The sequence below is a fragment of the Solea solea genome, chromosome 5 (assembly GCF_958295425.1).
Source record: "Solea solea chromosome 5, fSolSol10.1, whole genome shotgun sequence".
NCBI lineage: Eukaryota > Metazoa > Chordata > Actinopteri > Pleuronectiformes > Soleidae > Solea > Solea solea.
In genome coordinates, this window is record NC_081138.1 from 29,291,327 (window position 1) to 29,308,197 (window position 16,871).

The 16,871-nt window shown below is 43.2% G+C and overlaps 2 protein-coding genes across 3 annotated transcripts; one reads left to right on the forward strand and one right to left on the reverse strand.

Annotated features, from left to right (window-relative positions):
- Positions 1–19: 19 nt before the first annotated feature.
- Positions 20–5,644, reverse strand: blzf1 (basic leucine zipper nuclear factor 1). 2 transcript variants are annotated; one of them, XM_058629658.1, is made up of 7 exons: positions 5,534–5,644; positions 5,184–5,272; positions 3,887–4,338; positions 3,084–3,283; positions 2,698–2,826; positions 1,923–2,160; positions 20–1,824 (listed from the first exon to the last, which is right to left on the reverse strand). In XM_058629658.1, exons 2-7 carry the CDS (start codon positions 5,200–5,202, stop codon positions 1,639–1,641), a joined length of 1,224 nt encoding a protein of 407 aa, XP_058485641.1. In that variant the 5' UTR covers positions 5,203–5,272; positions 5,534–5,644; the 3' UTR covers positions 20–1,638. The 2 variants fall into 2 exon arrangements, with proteins under 2 accessions (XP_058485641.1, XP_058485640.1); XM_058629657.1 differs by lacking the exons at positions 5,184–5,272; positions 5,534–5,644 and having other exon boundaries at positions 3,887–4,360.
- Positions 5,645–5,919: 275 nt separating this feature from the next.
- On the forward strand, positions 5,920–16,690 carry ercc5 (excision repair cross-complementation group 5). Its single transcript, XM_058629832.1, has 15 exons — positions 5,920–6,206; positions 7,008–7,183; positions 7,307–7,422; positions 7,706–7,825; positions 7,988–8,045; positions 8,756–8,899; positions 8,989–9,193; positions 9,270–10,208; positions 10,592–10,878; positions 11,421–11,540; positions 12,925–13,138; positions 14,229–14,373; positions 15,427–15,627; positions 15,722–15,806; positions 16,083–16,690. Exons 1-15 carry the CDS (start codon positions 6,119–6,121, stop codon positions 16,635–16,637), a joined length of 3,453 nt encoding a protein of 1,150 aa, XP_058485815.1. The 5' UTR covers positions 5,920–6,118; the 3' UTR covers positions 16,638–16,690.
- Positions 16,691–16,871: the final 181 nt, after the last annotated feature.

Here is a 16,871-nt window from a genome sequence, read left to right on the forward strand (position 1 = left end):
GAAACAGACGAGGAAAACATAGAAAAACTACTTTGGTCTTTATTTTGGTCAGATATACAAATAATATATGAATATTTTCTGGGAAGTAAACCACCACTATTGCTTTCCACAGAGATGCATACAACCAAAGTATAAACCGCAAAACGTGTGCAACATACAGCATTACTTGTCATTTCATAGTAGTGTATACTTTGCAAAAGCAGTACTTAAAAAAAATAAAAATAAAAATAAAAGGCAATAACACATAATACTTAATTTCAATTCATTTTCAATTTTTTCTCTTTCAAGTAAAGCCAAACCTAATTGACAAAAGGTGTAATGAGGCTATTATAGTACTGTTGATATACATCCAACCTCTTGAATGTAACACTGTAATGCATTCCAATCACACAATATATAAATTACATTAATACAGTGTTTTAAAATCACACAGAGCAACCGGGGCTCAGTAAATCTGTTGCTGGTTGACACCGACGTATGTATATGAGCAAATATAAATAAAGCACACCAGCCTGAAATAATCACATTTGAATTCAGTAACGGTGTTGATTACACCATGTAACACTGACTCATGTTGACCTTGCGTCCCAAAAATAAATAGCTTAGCACAGATTTAATCCCAGTTGCAGTGGACCTGAAATGTTATCAACATTATGCCTCAACAAAATCTCCAGTTCTTTAAAAAGCAATAATAAACATCAAGGAAATTAAAAAAAACACTATCTGAAATCGAATAAGTACAATAATTAGAACCTGCTATGCAGTGAAATGGGTTGTACCAGCTTGTTCCATGTCCTCCAGCGAGTGTACCGCTGTTTCAGAACATTTGAACTGAGCAGCGACGCTGTGCTGGAGTCAGACGGGGACGCGTTGCCGCTCTTTGCATGTGAACCAATTCACTTACAACTGCCCCTGAAATATAATGCACCTTCCCATTGTACAGTTCTAGCACTACTTGGCTCGACTCAGTTTGGTGTCCAGGCACGTCGCTTCAAGTCACTTCACAGCACAACCGCTGTGATGTTGTTTTAAAAGCGACACAAACAATGGAGGGCATCGGTGCAAACATCCAAAAAAGCACCAGGTACTTTCACCAATGGAAAAGCAAAAAAAAAAAGTAATGCTTGAACGGTATATTGGAAAAGCGCCATAAGCCACTCCCTTAACTTCCAGTCAGTTGTCGCCAATGGGAAAATTGGACTTTGTTAGCAAGTAAAACGTCTGATATCAATCAGAAACATTTCCATTGTCTTTTAAATGTCAATGCTGTGAGGGGACAACAGCAGAGCACTGCTGCTTCCCTGAGTGCCCAGCCTCAGCCAAATATCTATAATTCATCGCTAAACACTACAGGTGTGAATCGCCATGATACAATGTTATCACAATATTGCAAAATCATACCGGGACATACTCACATGAGTGGGCACTCGGCACCATCTAGTGGACTGAAATGTCAATTGAAAGTTTAATGTTCATCTATAACATTTAAAAGAAACCCTAGTAAATTCTTGGTAAGCTCTGCAGACACAGAATGCAGTACATCTCTGACAGCTTCCTGGAAATAGGTGGGCTGGGTTGTTGAAAACCAGGATGTGACCTTGTGTGTGTATATGCATTGGTAAAAGCAGTCTATGACGTCTACAGCACCAGGATGTCCCCAGAGCAGCGCTCGCAGCAGTTAAACGTGATGTTCTCGTAGCGCGTGTACGGGTGAAACCTGCCGATGCTCTTCTTGTTGTTGTTGAGAAAGTTTGACGGGGAGTCGCTGAGCTGAGCCTCTGTCTTGTTCTCAGAACAGGAAATGGGATCTAAAATCTTCAGCACCTGAGATAGAAAAGAACAACACATTTGTCAATGTCTGGATTTTACTATAAATATTAGAAAGTGGTCAGATTTGTATGAGGACAGAAGAGTTTAGAAACCTTCTCCGCCATCTTCTCGGCCGGTGTGTTGCAGATCTGCTCAGCTGTGGCACTGCCACTCTTCACCACACTGTTGCTGCTGCTTCTGTTGCTGGTGTTGCCCAGCAGGTGGGAGTTGATGGCGTCTGCCAGCTTGTGATTGGCTGCTGCGAGCTCTTTAGTGCTGAGGGGCTGAGCACTGGGGTAGTACGTCTGCTGTCTGCCCCACTGCAGAGACACCAGGAGCTGCTCCAGAGATCTGTAGATGGAGAAGAAAACAACAGCACGACCCATTAACCAGTTTTTACTTGTTAATCAGCTAATTACTACTTGATAAATGCTTTGCACATTGCTGTCAATAAAAATAATCTACAGTGCATAGCTCATCTATTGTTAGCATTACTGCCAGGATCATCTTTGCTCAAATTATTTGGCTCTGCCAGTTCCTTAAATACTAAATAAATTTGCGATAAAGGGTTGTTTTTCTTTAAAGGCACAAATCTCAAAAAAATCCAGTCACAGTTTAATATCAGAATCTCTGATATTAAATGAAACTTTGTTGCCATGGTGCAATATCCTTTTGTGCCTAAAAGAGAATCATAATTTGCCATCAAAACCTCGTCCAGTTTAAGACAAAAGTTGTCTATTTTAAATTTTAAGAATGTCTACCACCCCTACAATCTTTCTTTTGTTGTCAGACCAAAGGAAATAATGCAGTGACATTATTAGGATTTTTACTCGCAAACTGTTATGAACTCATTTAGTTGGACTTGTTATGGTGCAGTGGTTATGTTACCTGTGCGTGAGCACCATGTCACCGGAGAACTCGTCTCTCTCCAACAGGAGGTCCTGAATTGCTCCTTGTGCTTCTCTGGTTTGTCTCTGTAAAGCCGCTCTGGCATTTGTCAGCTCATCGGCCATGACTCTGAAAACACAACATGGATGCCAGTGTTTATTCAACAGCAGTTTGTTCTGACGTAAGCCGAGTCTACGTACATCAAGCAATGCAGGGCATGAAACAGTGTAATGATGGTGATTTTCAAAAAACACTGTGGGCCTGTAGGGCTCCTAAAATATGTGGATAAAAGGCTGATCTGGTGCAAAACTTTGACAGATTCTCCTGAAATGTTCTTTTGAGTACAGGCCCTTTGTTCCCACGTTAGCGTTTATTCTTTTTCATACCTGCTGGCCAGGAACTTGCTCCTCCAAACATCACACTGGATGCTCATTCGCTCCAGCTGCTCCGCAGTGTGAGCCAGACTCCGACCCAGAGCTTCGTTCTCCAGAATCAGCTGGTTCTTCTCTCGGGCGAGTCGCTCAAAGTGATACTGGAGGTCATCACCCACTGACGCCACCAGCAGTTTCTTTAGCTCACGGTTCACCTGCAATAAACACAAGTTGACGCCAAATTCCTTTCACAAGTGGAGACATGCACACGGAAGCAAATGGCATGTAAAAGCACTCATTCACTGGGGGGGGGGGAACAGACACAGATAGTGGTCTTATCTGGTTGCATGCATAGACTACACTGCATTTTTCTTGTCATTCTTCCTGCATCCTCACCCCTCCCCTTCCCAAAGCATGTTATGGAACTACTGGACAATATGTCACACTGTCTGTGTATGCAAAACATTTGAATTTCTTCCACTTAACCCTCCTAAATGTTACACACTGGACAATATTCTGGTTTAGGGCTGGGTTATATGTCCAAACACATATGTTACGTTAAAAATGTTTCATATAATCAACTGATAATTAATGTGATCAAAATGTCTGACAATTAAAGATTAAGTTTTGCTCTCGAGTTAAAGCTGGGGAAACCACTTAATTGTAGTTTTAAAGTTTTAATGAACAGAAAACAACAAACAGAAAAACACAGCAAACTGTCATTGTATTCATAATGAACAAGCTGATCTCATGATTGAATTTGTTGAATTATTGCCCAGCCCTGGCCTTGTGTAACTTAATATTCAATGGGTCTTTACCTCTGTCTGCACACGGAGCTGATTGGAAAGCCCATCCATGTCCTGCAGCAGCCTGCGCTCTGAGTTCTGCAACTTCTTCAGCTGAATTCTCCAGTCCTCCACCAGAGGCAACGGGGGAGAACCCTGCTCCTCACCCTGCTGCACCGCCTCCCCTTTCCCCTCAGCGGGTCCTACACGACTGCAGCGGCTAATGGCAGCACGTGGGACAACGATCCTCACGGCCTCCACCTCTATGCAGGCCTCGCGGCTCACCTTGCCGAGGTGGAGAACCCCGAGAGGCTGAGGAGCAGGAGGATGCGAGGACTTCGGGCTGCGTTTTGGACTGGCCACCTTCAGAAGGGGAACTTCAGGTGGACACGGCGGCAGTGAGTCTGTGATCACCTCCGGGTTTGCCAGAGGTTTTTCAGTTTCCATGCCATCACCAGCACCTCGGACTGGCACCCTGGCAGAATCTGAGAACGCAAATGAGGCCATGTTTACACTTTATCTGCTTCAAGATCAAAGAAGTAGAGACAACTTGGTTGTCAAAATCTGAGGTGGAAGTAACGTCAATCACCCAAAATCAAAAACATTTGATAAGATTTGGTAGGATATTGAAATATGGGAAATCTGAATGTAAAAGTTGTATTGTTTTCCACTTTTAAAACAATTAGTATCCAAGATTCAAACAATGCAAATTATGAGATTTAATCCAGGTCAGAAAATGGAAAAACTGAATATCGTCACACTGTCAAAATAATCGCCTACGTCATTTTTTTGTCAAAATTGTGGGTTTTTTTGCCTAAATCATCTCTTCATATGATAAAATCGCCTACATCCTCAGTTAATCAGATCACATGATTTTACCCCTTTAAGATAATGGCCTATGTCAACTGTGTAACTTAAGTGGTGAAGTTTTTTGTGTTTCCTGGAAAACGTGAAAAAATGAGTTAGGCGATTATTTTAACAGGGTGACGATATACTTTGGACATGTCAAGACTTATAACATGTGTAATTACCAAAGAATGTGTGCCCCCACGTTATACACTTTTGTATTTTAAAACAAAAGAATATTAAAAGACTAAGTGAGTTGGGGAAGTGGGAACCTTATGTTTTGGCATTTGTTTGTCAGTCAACACTTACCAAATACTTTACTAATCGTCAGATAATTGCAGCTACATAATTCATAAGGGAAGGTCTCAGTCCCTGCTTTTCAGACTTAACGTAATCAAAGTTGCATGTATTTTAATTCACAAAGGAAGGCAGTGTGTTGATGTAGGTTTACCCTGAAGTAATGTGAATAAAAAACAAAGCCAACCTCTCACTGCAGCAGTCATGGTGGGGCTGGCGTTCGCTGAAAGAGAAACCGGTAATTTTCGAAGTGAAAACCAAGGGCGACTCTCCGTCCTGTGAACATAAACAAGAGAGGAAGTGTTTTTAGTCAATATTTATCTCATTCAGCGATAGGGAGGCCGTCGATCAGAGGTCAAAGGTAAGATTATGCACTGTTATCATACTGTTTACTGAGTACACGGTGGCTAACCTGTGGCTATCTTCACTTGCTAACGTCGAAGGAAGGTTTTTACGACCGCGTCAACAAAGACAACATTTAATCTGCCCGGTGAGCCGTGAGATGTTTGTAAGGACTTATAAATATAAATAACATACCGGGTAAAATGGATGCGTCTTCCTCGACGTCTGTCTTCTTTTTGTCGCCGGAAACAGTTGGCCTCTGCCACTGGGGGGGATTTCTCTTCTTCTGATGGTAATAAGGGTGCATTATCGCCACCTTCTGGACAGGAGTGTGGAGCAGGAGATACGAAAAGGAAAATGATGTAAATATTATATATATGTAGGAGCCAGTATTGAGTTAATGTTACTTGTTTTTACCTTAGAGGGCATTCCATAAGTAGTAGTAGGATATTTTGGCCGCCAACTCCAAATGTGTTCAACCACACTCCAGTCCAGTAGGTGGCAGTAATGCTGTTTAACCTTGTCACGAATTAAAACTCAACCAGAGGAAGAAGAAGAAGTAGAAGACGAGGCCGGAACCTTCGCGTGTTGTAAAACATTTGTTCCAGGGACGACGGACAGACGGACGGACGCATTCGCTGTTTCAAAACAATAATGTTGTTGATGTTTAGCTCTCAGTGGAAGCCGCTGCCACCACCGCGGTGTTTTCGATCGATACATTATCGTTCCACTTTGTAAATTAAGTAACTTATTTCGGGGTAACTTTAGTGACAGTTAGTGATGGGTGTCCACGGACTGTGGAGGCTGCTGGAGAGCACAGGCAAACCCGTCAACCCGGAGACACTGGAGGGAAAAATCCTCGCTGTCGGTATCCTTCTTCTCCTCCTCTTCTTCATCATCATCCTCACCTGTTTGTCACTCAAAGGCTTCCAATCAAAAACATGGAAGCTGCTTGAACAATTACAAAAAAAAGAAAAAATATTTTTAATAGAGATATTAAAATTAATTAATTAAAAAAAACTCTATTACATGTCTCAAGTCAAAATAGATTGCTACTTATAAATGATTGCACATTTTTATTTATAATGAAAGAAGTTTAATTTGTTTGTTGGGGCTGATTAATAGTTGGATTATTATTCACCAGAACTAGTTTTATCAGATTTCACCAATAATATACAGACATAGAATACTCAGTTTTTAGTGTTTTGGTCTCAAGGGAGCAGAGGAACGACTTTTATTTGATTAAATTAAATCCCTCAACCCAATGAATCAAGTATAATAGTTGTTTATGCATTTAGTTGCATAATTATTAGTTGCAACTTGAATTAAATGAAGACTAGTGCACTACAACTTTGTTTTTTTCCACCCATAAGGTCATTTGTCGAAGTTAAGTGTCGCTATTACTTCTTTCAGGTAATTACTACTTAGTAAACACATTATTCTTATTTAAAAAAGATAATTTGTGAATCATTTCTCAGTATTAAACTGTTTCATTATCAGGTGGAGGAAAAAAAGAAACAAGTTCAGCAAATTACAAACAAAACATTTATATTTACAAAGAGAGGAGACATAAAATACAGTCATGTAGAATGTTTACTATTTTCTCTGTCAGATACACTGATGCAGCTTCTGTTAAACCACAGCGTTAACCTTAACCAGACACTTCCAGACATCAGTATCTGGCTGAATCAGGCTGTGAAGGGGGTGAGGGACCGCGAAGGCAACAGTGTCCAGAATGCCCACCTCCTCACCCTCTTCCACCGCGTCTGTAAGCTGCTCTTCTTCCGCATCCGACCCGTGTTTGTGTTTGACGGAGACGCGCCACTGCTGAAGAAGCAGACTCTGGTAGGTTTCCACTGGTGAATCATCTCAACGTCCCGCACCGGTGACTTCTAAACAACTGATCAAAACATTTCCTGTCATTCTTTTCCCTTACCTTTGGCGTGACTGTGGCTGACTGTCCTGCAGGCTCTGAGGAGGCAGAGGAAGGAGGAAATGAGCCAGGAGTCCAAACAGACCAACGAGAAACTCCTGAAGACATTCCTGAAGAGACAAGCTATCAAAGCTGCACTTGGAGATCGCAGGTGAGGATCAGGCACAATGTTCTCTCTTCAACAACTCCTTGCACCCCTGTGCTGTGACATGGTGTGGATAAAGTAGTTAAATTGAGTCAAAACAATGCTCTAGAGCATTGGTTCTCAAACCTTTTATACCAAGTACTACCTGAGAAAATACTGAGCTCTTGAAATATAAGACCATTATCACCAACATTAAACATACAGTGGTGTAAATAGACTTTACAGACTTTACACAGGAGGCAGATTTATTCCCAATAAGATTTGTCGTAATCCTGGCGTTTTGTCACAGTCAGGATCCTCTACCGAGCCTCACCAGCGTGAAGAGAAATGAGGTGGACGACATGTACGTCCTGCCTGCTCTGCCACCTGTGGAGGAGAAGGACGAAAGCAGATCGGAGGCCGAGGAAAGGTGACGCATCTCTAGTTATTGTCGATGAAGCAATTCACTCATAATATCTGCATTTTTACTGCAAAACATGTATGAACTCTGCCCTTCAAATCGCTTCAATTTAGTGTTGTAACACAGGCATTTGGATAATTTTAATTTAATTTTAATTTCCTTCTCCTTCAGTTCAGAAGACGAGGAGAGGAGCGAGTGGGAGGAAGAGGACACTTATCACATGTATCAGGTAAAGAATATCACCAGTAGGAGCAGCAAAGTGTGTATCGCCAACATTAATAACACATCCTTTATGTTCAAGGATACAGCGTTTTAATGTGTCACTTCCAAAAACCAACCAGGGACCAGCGGAGACGGAAGGGAAAATGAATTTTAGTCACTGAGCAAAAGGTTTACCAAATAAATTGTATGTCTGCTTTATTTAACAATATCTTCAGAACATATTCACTGTGTTTTCTTGCATTTGACAGTAATTTCCAACAGGAAAACTGAAAGTTTGTAAACCCGTCAGTCTCCCGTACCAAAGGACATTGATAAAATTGCTGATTTTAAATCATGGCACACAGGAATTGTTGATCCACTGCTGCTTCCATCGGTTAGTTCCAACGTGTTATTTAGTGAGGTTGAGGTTTTGAAGTCCTTCATTTTTATTTACCCAAGTTAAACAAGCCAGAAAAGGCCGTCTAATGTGAGATAAAGCAGAGGATACAGCTTTAAGATATTGTAGACATAAGAAGGTGTACATTTAAATGAAGTTTAATGCCTCCTGTCCCTGCTGATACCCATGTTCATGTTAATTATGTGTCATTGCCTCACATGGCCACACCTGAACTGTCCCTTTTAATAGCAGTAATTTGAATCCTCTCATTACTCACATAAACACTATGTTCCAATGTTGGTTAACTTTATTTTTTTAATGATTGCACCGCTGTGTTTCAGGGTGAACAGCACGGAAACCCCAACTCCGTGGACATCAACTCGGAGGAGTTTTCCTGCCTGCCCTCTGAAATGAAACACGAGATCCTCAAAGACATGAAAGAGTTTTCCAAAAGACGCCGAGTCATGTACAACCCACCCCCAGAGGTGAAGCTTCTTCTTTTAAACTCAGACTGACATCTGCTCACCGATCGACTCCTGCAAACACAGACTCCTTCTCTTTGTCTTCCTGCCAGGCTTCGGGAGACTTCTCCCAGTACCAGCTGGCCGGCCTGCTGCAGAGGAACCAGCTGAACCAGCGTCTGATGAGCGTGGAGAAAGAGATGAACGAGCAGAGCGCGGGCAGCGCTGCACAGCTCCACCAGGAGGACGGACAGGATCGCAGCGTAGAGTCACGTCGGCTGGTCTCAGAAGACAATTCTCACTATATTCTTATTAAAGGTGAGACAGCTTCAAGCATGGTTTTAATAGCTTATGCTGACATATTGAACACATCCCTATGTTTGTTTCTACTCAGGCTCCACAAAGACTAAACCTGCCCTCCCTGAGAGTCAACCGGCCGCTGCTCCCTGGTCTGGTAGCTCACTGTCGGGCTGCAGGAAAAAAGCAGCAGACAAACCCGAACCTCTGTGGCGTCCTGTTTGCAGCGGAGAGGAAGAGATGTCGAGTCCTTTCTCAAAAGATGCCAAGCGCTCAAAATCACCCGGGGGCGATGCATTGCCACCCTCGCCTCGTACACTGAAGGCAATCCAAGCTGCAATGAGTTCCGATCAGGAGACGGTGGACAAGGACAAGATGGATGGTAGCGTGTCTCCACGTACTCTGCTGGCGATCCAAAATGCTCTGGCTGAGGACGAGGACGAGGAGGACGACTCTGTCACCCAACGTAGAATCAGAACCACCGACTCGTCCACCAAAACAAACTCGAATGTTCACCGCCCTGTGGTCTTCAGCAGCTCAGAGGAAGAAACCGAAAAACCGAAGGAACCAGGTTCTCAGGGGAAGTCAGCAGGCCCAAGTCTGCACGAGAAAGATATTCTGTTAGTCAGTTCTGAGGACGAGGTGGAAGAAGTGATTGGTCAGAGAAACAAAGCTCTTCACCTCGCGGTGCTGCAACAACCTCAAGGAACAGAGATGCAGTCAAGGAGTGAAGACGCAAGGACAGCAAGTGAAAGTGGAAGCCGGACAGAAATACAAGGAGAATCAGAGCACGGACAAGTCAAACATGGAGAGATTAGTTTGATTGTTCCACAAGATGCTGCCACCCCTGCTGCTTCCTGTCAAAACACGTCATCCATCCATGTTTCTGTTCACGAGTGTGGAAAACCTGTCAGTGCACAGACTGAAATCCACCCTGTTCTGTCGGAGCAGAGGCGCAACGTGTCGCCTGAAGCTTTGGTAGAGAAGGATGGAGGTGATGTGAAGTCAGATGATGGCGAGGGAAGCATTTCAGAAGGTAAGACTCTCACAAATCAGACTCTCTTCACCATAAAAAGTGCTGTGCTACTGCATATGTTATTTTAGCCCAAAAGTCTCACTAAATAAAAACTATGCCTGCTTAAGTCTATAATAGCTTAAGACTATTTTTGTTGCTTTCTTTGAACAATAGACATCTTTTATAGACCACTCATTCTCCAGCACCAAAGTCCGTAGGAAAAATCTGCGTTTTTAGCTCACAGAAATACAGGAGCTGCTGGTTTACTACCGCCTCATTTGGTAAGTTTGTGTTTGTTAGGTAAATCTCGAATGAAGATGTAAAGTCGTTGGTTTCCTCTATGGACTTTGGTGCAGGAGAGACTGTTGCAAGAGAGTGTTGATGACTGTCTGTGTGTCTTTTAGAGAGCTTCATTGAGGTCTCTGGAGAAGAAATGATTGAAGAGGAGGACGTGGACGAATCGCTTGTGAAAAATGCAGATGAAGTAGTTTCTCCCGCTCGGGTCGACAAACAGGAGACGGAGAAGAGCGAAGGAGAAGAAGCAGAAGCAGAGGAACAATTGAGCGAAGCTCCCGCTGCTGCTGTGATATCAGAGGAAGAAGAGGACGAAGAGGAAGATCCGAAGAAGGAGGCAACAGAGGCGGAGTCCAGCTCAGCTCCAGCTTTTAATGAATGGGATCACATGGACATGGTTAGTGATTAGTGATTGTTGTTTTCGATCATTAATATTAGAAGATGTTGTCACAGGGTTTGGAACATTGTGTCCACCATTAATCACAATTGTTTTCAAGTGATTTAGTTGCTGTTTTTTAGCATCTGTTTTATTTCATTCCTTAAACAAAGCAAATGCAAACACACACATTACACAAAAGTCCCCTCATCTTATCTGCCCCTTTTACAAAACAACCAAAATAAACAAATTCAGTTATATTTTAAAGGGTAAGTTCACCTGAAATCCTTCAAAAATATCCATGTAGCACTTTCAATGCAAAGTAATGCACCTTAAAGTTCTTCACAAGGTGAAAACAGAGCCACTCACTCATCACTCGCCCCCTACCACACTTAAAACAGGTAAAACTAAAGAAACACAGACAGTGAGGTGAAGAGAAAATGCTTTTATTTACCAAGATGGATATTTTATTTTTAGATATTTTAGTTGAAAAAGTTACGTATCAGGTACACGGCTGATGCAGGTGTTGTCGTCTGTCTATCTGTCTGTGAACTGTGGTGCAGGAGGAGCTGGAGGCTCTGGAGAACTCTCTACAGTTGGAGCAGAACAGCCTGACGGAGCAGAGGCAGCAGCAGGAGAGGATGGCGAACACCGTCACCGGACAGATGTACCTGGAGAGCCAGGTGACACATAAACAAACACACACAAACAACAATAATAATAATAATATGAGAAGTTTTGAAGTCCGTGACAAAGACGTGTGTCCTGTTAGTTTATGGCAGTGATACAAAAACACTAAAACTAAGACAATAGGTGTGTGAGTCACTAATAGAGTCGTGTGAATGAGTGAGTCATAGTCTCAAGACATGAAAGCTATTGAAAGTTATAGATATTGTCTTGATAAATATTCATATCAAGTACAAGAAACATCCATCCATCCAATTTCTACCACTTTATCATCCACATGAGGGTCGCGGGGGTCTCAAACTCGAGTCTTCTTGCTGCAAAGGCAAGAGTTGTATAATTGCGTGTTTCCACCGGCTTGACTTGCGTTGCGTTAAATTGCGTTTCCACTAACATAGTACCGGGTAACAGGTTCTCTTTTTTAGTACCTGCTGTGGCGAGGTTCCAAGGGAGGTGAGGCGATACTGTGCGTGACATCGCCGGACTGCCGGCCACTGACTGGTCAGAGTGCCGTCACAGGAAGTGTCGTCCGACGCAGATTTAATAATCCTAAAAGACGTGGCTTAATCTCCAACATTAAAAAAAATCTCAATATTTAACAGAGGAGTCTGGTGTATTTAGCGACAGCACAAACCCTGCCGCTGTGTTTCAGTCCAGCGACTGTGTCTGACGTCATAGTCTATGCTCCGGTCATTGAGGAAGTACTGAACAAACAGTTTTAATGAACTGATTCTAATGATTCAGTCACACTGAAGACAACTGCTTTACAAGTCACTAGACACTTGTGTCTAAATCCAGTACCAATGCATTAGGCATAGTTATTCATGTAATGTAATTCAGTCACATGAGCTAATGGTAAAAAAAGTTTGCAAAACATGAGCGCAGACTCTGTCACCGTCTTGAGATCTGACAATCCAGAGCAGGTGGAACTAATTGGGGGTTCCGTTTCTTATTGGTGCCTCTGCCAAACATTCCCAGAGACATGACGAGGAGTCACTGTTGCATCACCATGTTTACTGTCGCTCTGTCAGTCTGTGCATCAGTGTGTGTGTGTGTGTGTGTGTGTGTGTGAAGTCACTCACACTCTTACACTTAAAACGTCTCATAGAGCTGCACAATATAAATAAAACCAATCATATTACAATTATTCTGACAGATGCTGCAGTGGCAATAACTGTTTTTGCATCAGAACAAAAAAAAATCCAAAATATCTGATTTAACAACATATTTTGGCTTTTCATTATTGTAGTGCAGCAGAATTCCTGTGTCTTTTAGTTTGGCTTAATGTGCTTGGTAATTTTGCAGTTCACATTATTTTGTGAAAACCACGATGCAGATCTTTTGATTTTTTTTTACACGTGACTGTTTGCCGTTTGAAACCAGGAGCTGCTGCGGTTGTTCGGCGTGCCGTTCCTCGTGGCTCCGACTGAGGCCGAGGCTCAGTGCGCGGCGCTGGACCGGGCCGACCAGACTCACGGGACGATCACCGACGACTCCGACGTTTGGCTGTTTGGTGGACGCCACGTGTACAAGAACTTCTTCAGCCAGAGCAAATACGTGGAACACTACCAGTACATTGACCTGCAGAACCAACTGGGTCAGTGCTCGCCGTCTCACACGTCTCCCAACGAGTGTGTAACTTTTAAATCGAAAACAAATATTGAGTTCACACAATAGTAATCAAGCCTATCAGCTCCACCCGACCCTTCTCTGTGTTTCTCACTATAGCGGTGTCTGCACACAGGAAGTGATTTGTTTAAGTCAAGATAGATGGAGGCTACAGCAACGTTGCACAAGTAAAGCAAGCCTGCTGCAAACATGGAGGAACTCCCATGAAATGTCGTTTATCAGTTTGACAGGACAAAAGCTTCTTGTGCCCGCGCGCACCGGCTCTACCGCTGCATGCACACAGATGCTCCCTCGGTCAGGGCTGATAGTTTTGCTTGACAGTCTGTTAAGCTGTTCAGATAAAGGAATTAACATTTTACTAATGTTACATCTTACCGTTCACAAAGACCAAACTGAGGCAGAATAATGTATATATTAAAAAAATCATTAAACGTTACCTACTGCAGCTTTAATTTCAATGCTGCTTCGGAAACATGGCAACGCAAGATGGCTGCCTCTAAAAAAGCAAGGCCCCTGCCTAAAGTCCATATAAAAGGCTTATTCCAAGTCTTTGAAAACCAAAGGAGTTTCATTTAAAGTGATTACACACTGTACAGAAATACTTTCAGGGTAGAATTTTACATTTCGCCCAATAAACACAATAAAAATGTTACATACTGGTCCTTTAATCACTCTAATTTTGTCTTTTGGACACTCGTCCACCACTGCCAGTCACATCTATTCATTCTAGTCAACTTCTCTGTGATGTGGTCAGTGCAGAGTTCGGTCTCCCAGTGTCGGTCCCATGAACAGCAGAGCTGCTTCATGTGACATCATTTCACTTTCCTAGCCCCTGTTGTTTTGGCAGAGTGAGGCGTTGAAATAGTGTTAAGAAAACATCACAACAGGAATCTTATAATGTAATAGTGGACATAACAGGGGCAGGTGTTAATGTTGGTGCTGAGTGATATCTCGTCAGCACGGAGGCCGCAGAGTGCACTCTCTTACGTCCAAATCTTTCCCCCCCGGAGACTGAACCCTGTCTGTTGTCTATATTTCTCTCACTGTCTCTCTCTCAGGGCTGGACAGGAATAAGCTCATAAACCTGGCTTACCTGCTTGGAAGTGACTACACAGAGGGCGTGCCGGGGGTCGGATATGTGACTGGCATGGAAATACTCAACGAGTTCCCAGGATCGGGTTTGGAGCCGCTGATGCAGCTGAGGTGTGTTGTTTGATTTATTTGCAAAGGCCTAACACAAACATGAGCAACAGTTTTGTGTCGTAATCGGCAAAGAAGTGGTCATTTTTGGGACTTTACGAGAACAAATGAGTGAAGTGAATGTGGGTAGGTCTCCATTTTTTCCCCATCCATTCTGAGGCTGCATTCACACCAGCTACTTCTATCAAATCCTAGTTTGTTTGCTCTGAAAGTCCGGTTCGTTTGGGGAGGTGTCAATGCCGCAACCAAAACCCTGACCCTGACTACAACGCAGGGCATTGTGGGTAAACACAACCAACAAAAGATATGCGTGTGTAGAAGGATGGCATACGATGTGTCGTATGTTCACATGAAACGATAGGATTTGGTGCAGCTCCATGTTTTGCTGTGATGTGGAGGAAACAGAAGTTGTAACGCATTAACCAACAGATGAGCGAGTTTTCTTGTTCATTGTTTGTCTCGTCTTCTCCTTCAGTAATTCTTGACGCATACGCGAATACACTGATCAAAAGGTTTGGTTTGTTTGACTAAAGTGCGAAGGTGTGAAAGCAAACTCGGAGCTAGGGCTGAACAATTAATCGAAATCGCAATACAGCTTTCTGCAATTTTCAAATCGCGGGATACGTTATATTTGTTCAAGCCAAAATGTGTGTCAAAATATCATTCTAGATGAATTATTATAAAAATATCACACATTAATCCTTTTAAATGTGTTTTTTTTTTTTATGAAAATGAGAATAATGATGTAAAACGTTGATGTTAAAGGCCCTTGAAAGCTTTTGAAAAATGTAGGTAAATGAAGTCATTCTAAAGGCTATTTTCATTGTTGTTTAGCTGCTTTCTTCATGCGTGTGTGTTTGTCATGTCTCTGGTCTTGTCGTTCTTTCACGTCTGCGATGCAAATCGCCGCACTTGGGGACAAATAAAGTGGGAATTGAACTCAAAACGTGCAAATATTTACCCCACTGCTAATATAAAGGGACGTACTTATCAAGTAAGGAGTTGCCAACCTTAATCCCTCATCTCTCTGTCTGCTGGTTGACTTTTCACCTCCAGCACATGGTGGTCAGAGGTGCAGGACAAAAAGCGCCTGGTGGCCGATCCTCGGGACACGAAGGTGAAGAAGAAACTGCGGGACCTAAAAATTCACCCGGGTTTCCCCAACCCCGCTGTGGCTCAGGCTTACCTGCAGCCTGTGGTGGATCAGTCAGACAGCTCCTTCTGCTGGGGACGCCCACAGCTCGACACGATCAAGGAATATCCTTTAGCTCTTGTGTGTGTGTGTGAGAGTTTTTGTGCGTGTTTGTTCATAAATGTCTGAATTCTTTTTCCTGAACTGGTGTTTTCCCACGTTCTGTCTGAGCCGTTTTGGTTGGAGCAGTCGAAAGACGGAGGAGACTCTGCAGCCTGTGATCAAGCAGCTCAACACCACGCAGGTAAAACATTTCAATCCATTTGCACGCACGGTTCTCAAACTGTGGTACGTGAGCTTCCTCTGGAGGAAAATCAGAAATACTGTTCTACTGTATATACCAGGGTATGTGTTTATAATATATATAATGGTGTTACTGAGAGAGATCTGTACTTTCTCAGGTGGTACTTGGTATAAAAAGTTAGAGAACCACTGCTTCTCTCAAGGAGAACTTCACAATGTGGTCTCTTGTTCATATTTTAGCGCTTTATTTTAACGACTCTCGTTTGTTTGGGTTCAGACCCAGTTGCGGATCGACTCGTTCTTCCGCATGGAGCAACAGGAGAAGCAGGCGATCCGCAGCCAGCGACTCCGCCGAGCCGTCACCTGCATGAAGCGAAAGGAGAGGGACGGAGGCGACGAGGACAGCGAGGAGGAAACGTGTTCCCCCGTCAAATCCCCCAGTGGGAAAGCGACCAGCAGGACCCCGAAGAGAGGAGGAGGAGGAGCAGAGAAAGAAGGAAAGGGACCTGCAGCAGGAGGAGGGTTCCTGGGATCGGAGGTGGCCGCTGTATCTCCGCTGTCGCCGCTCTGTGATGTGAGCAGCATCAGAGAGGAGTCTGTGTCGGTAAACTCTGTCCCTCAGTCTAACGAGACTCGACCTCAGAAGGTCAGGAGCAGCAGCAGCAGCAGCAGCTCTGGTGAGGACAGCGATGGCGATGATGAAGCTGCGAAAGTTACAGCGCGATCGGTGTTTGACGGCAACATTCGAGGCCGCAAAGCAAAAACTACACAACATAGAGGGAGGGGACGAGGACGAGGAAGAGGAAGAGGAAGGGGGAAGAAAATGAATTGAAAAGAAAATCAATTGTCTAAAAACTTTTGTAATATTAAAGCTGCATTTCGTAATTTTTGGTGATTTGTTTTTGTTGTCTACCTGAAGATGTAACTTTTCTTTTTTGCTGCGTCCTTCATGTGAAAGCAGGCTCTATAAAGCAAGACAATCAAACACGACTGAGGGAGCGTTTATGTGTATACAGCAGCAGCGCAGGGCCCGTCAAACTGCTGAACGTCGTGTGAGCTCATGGTT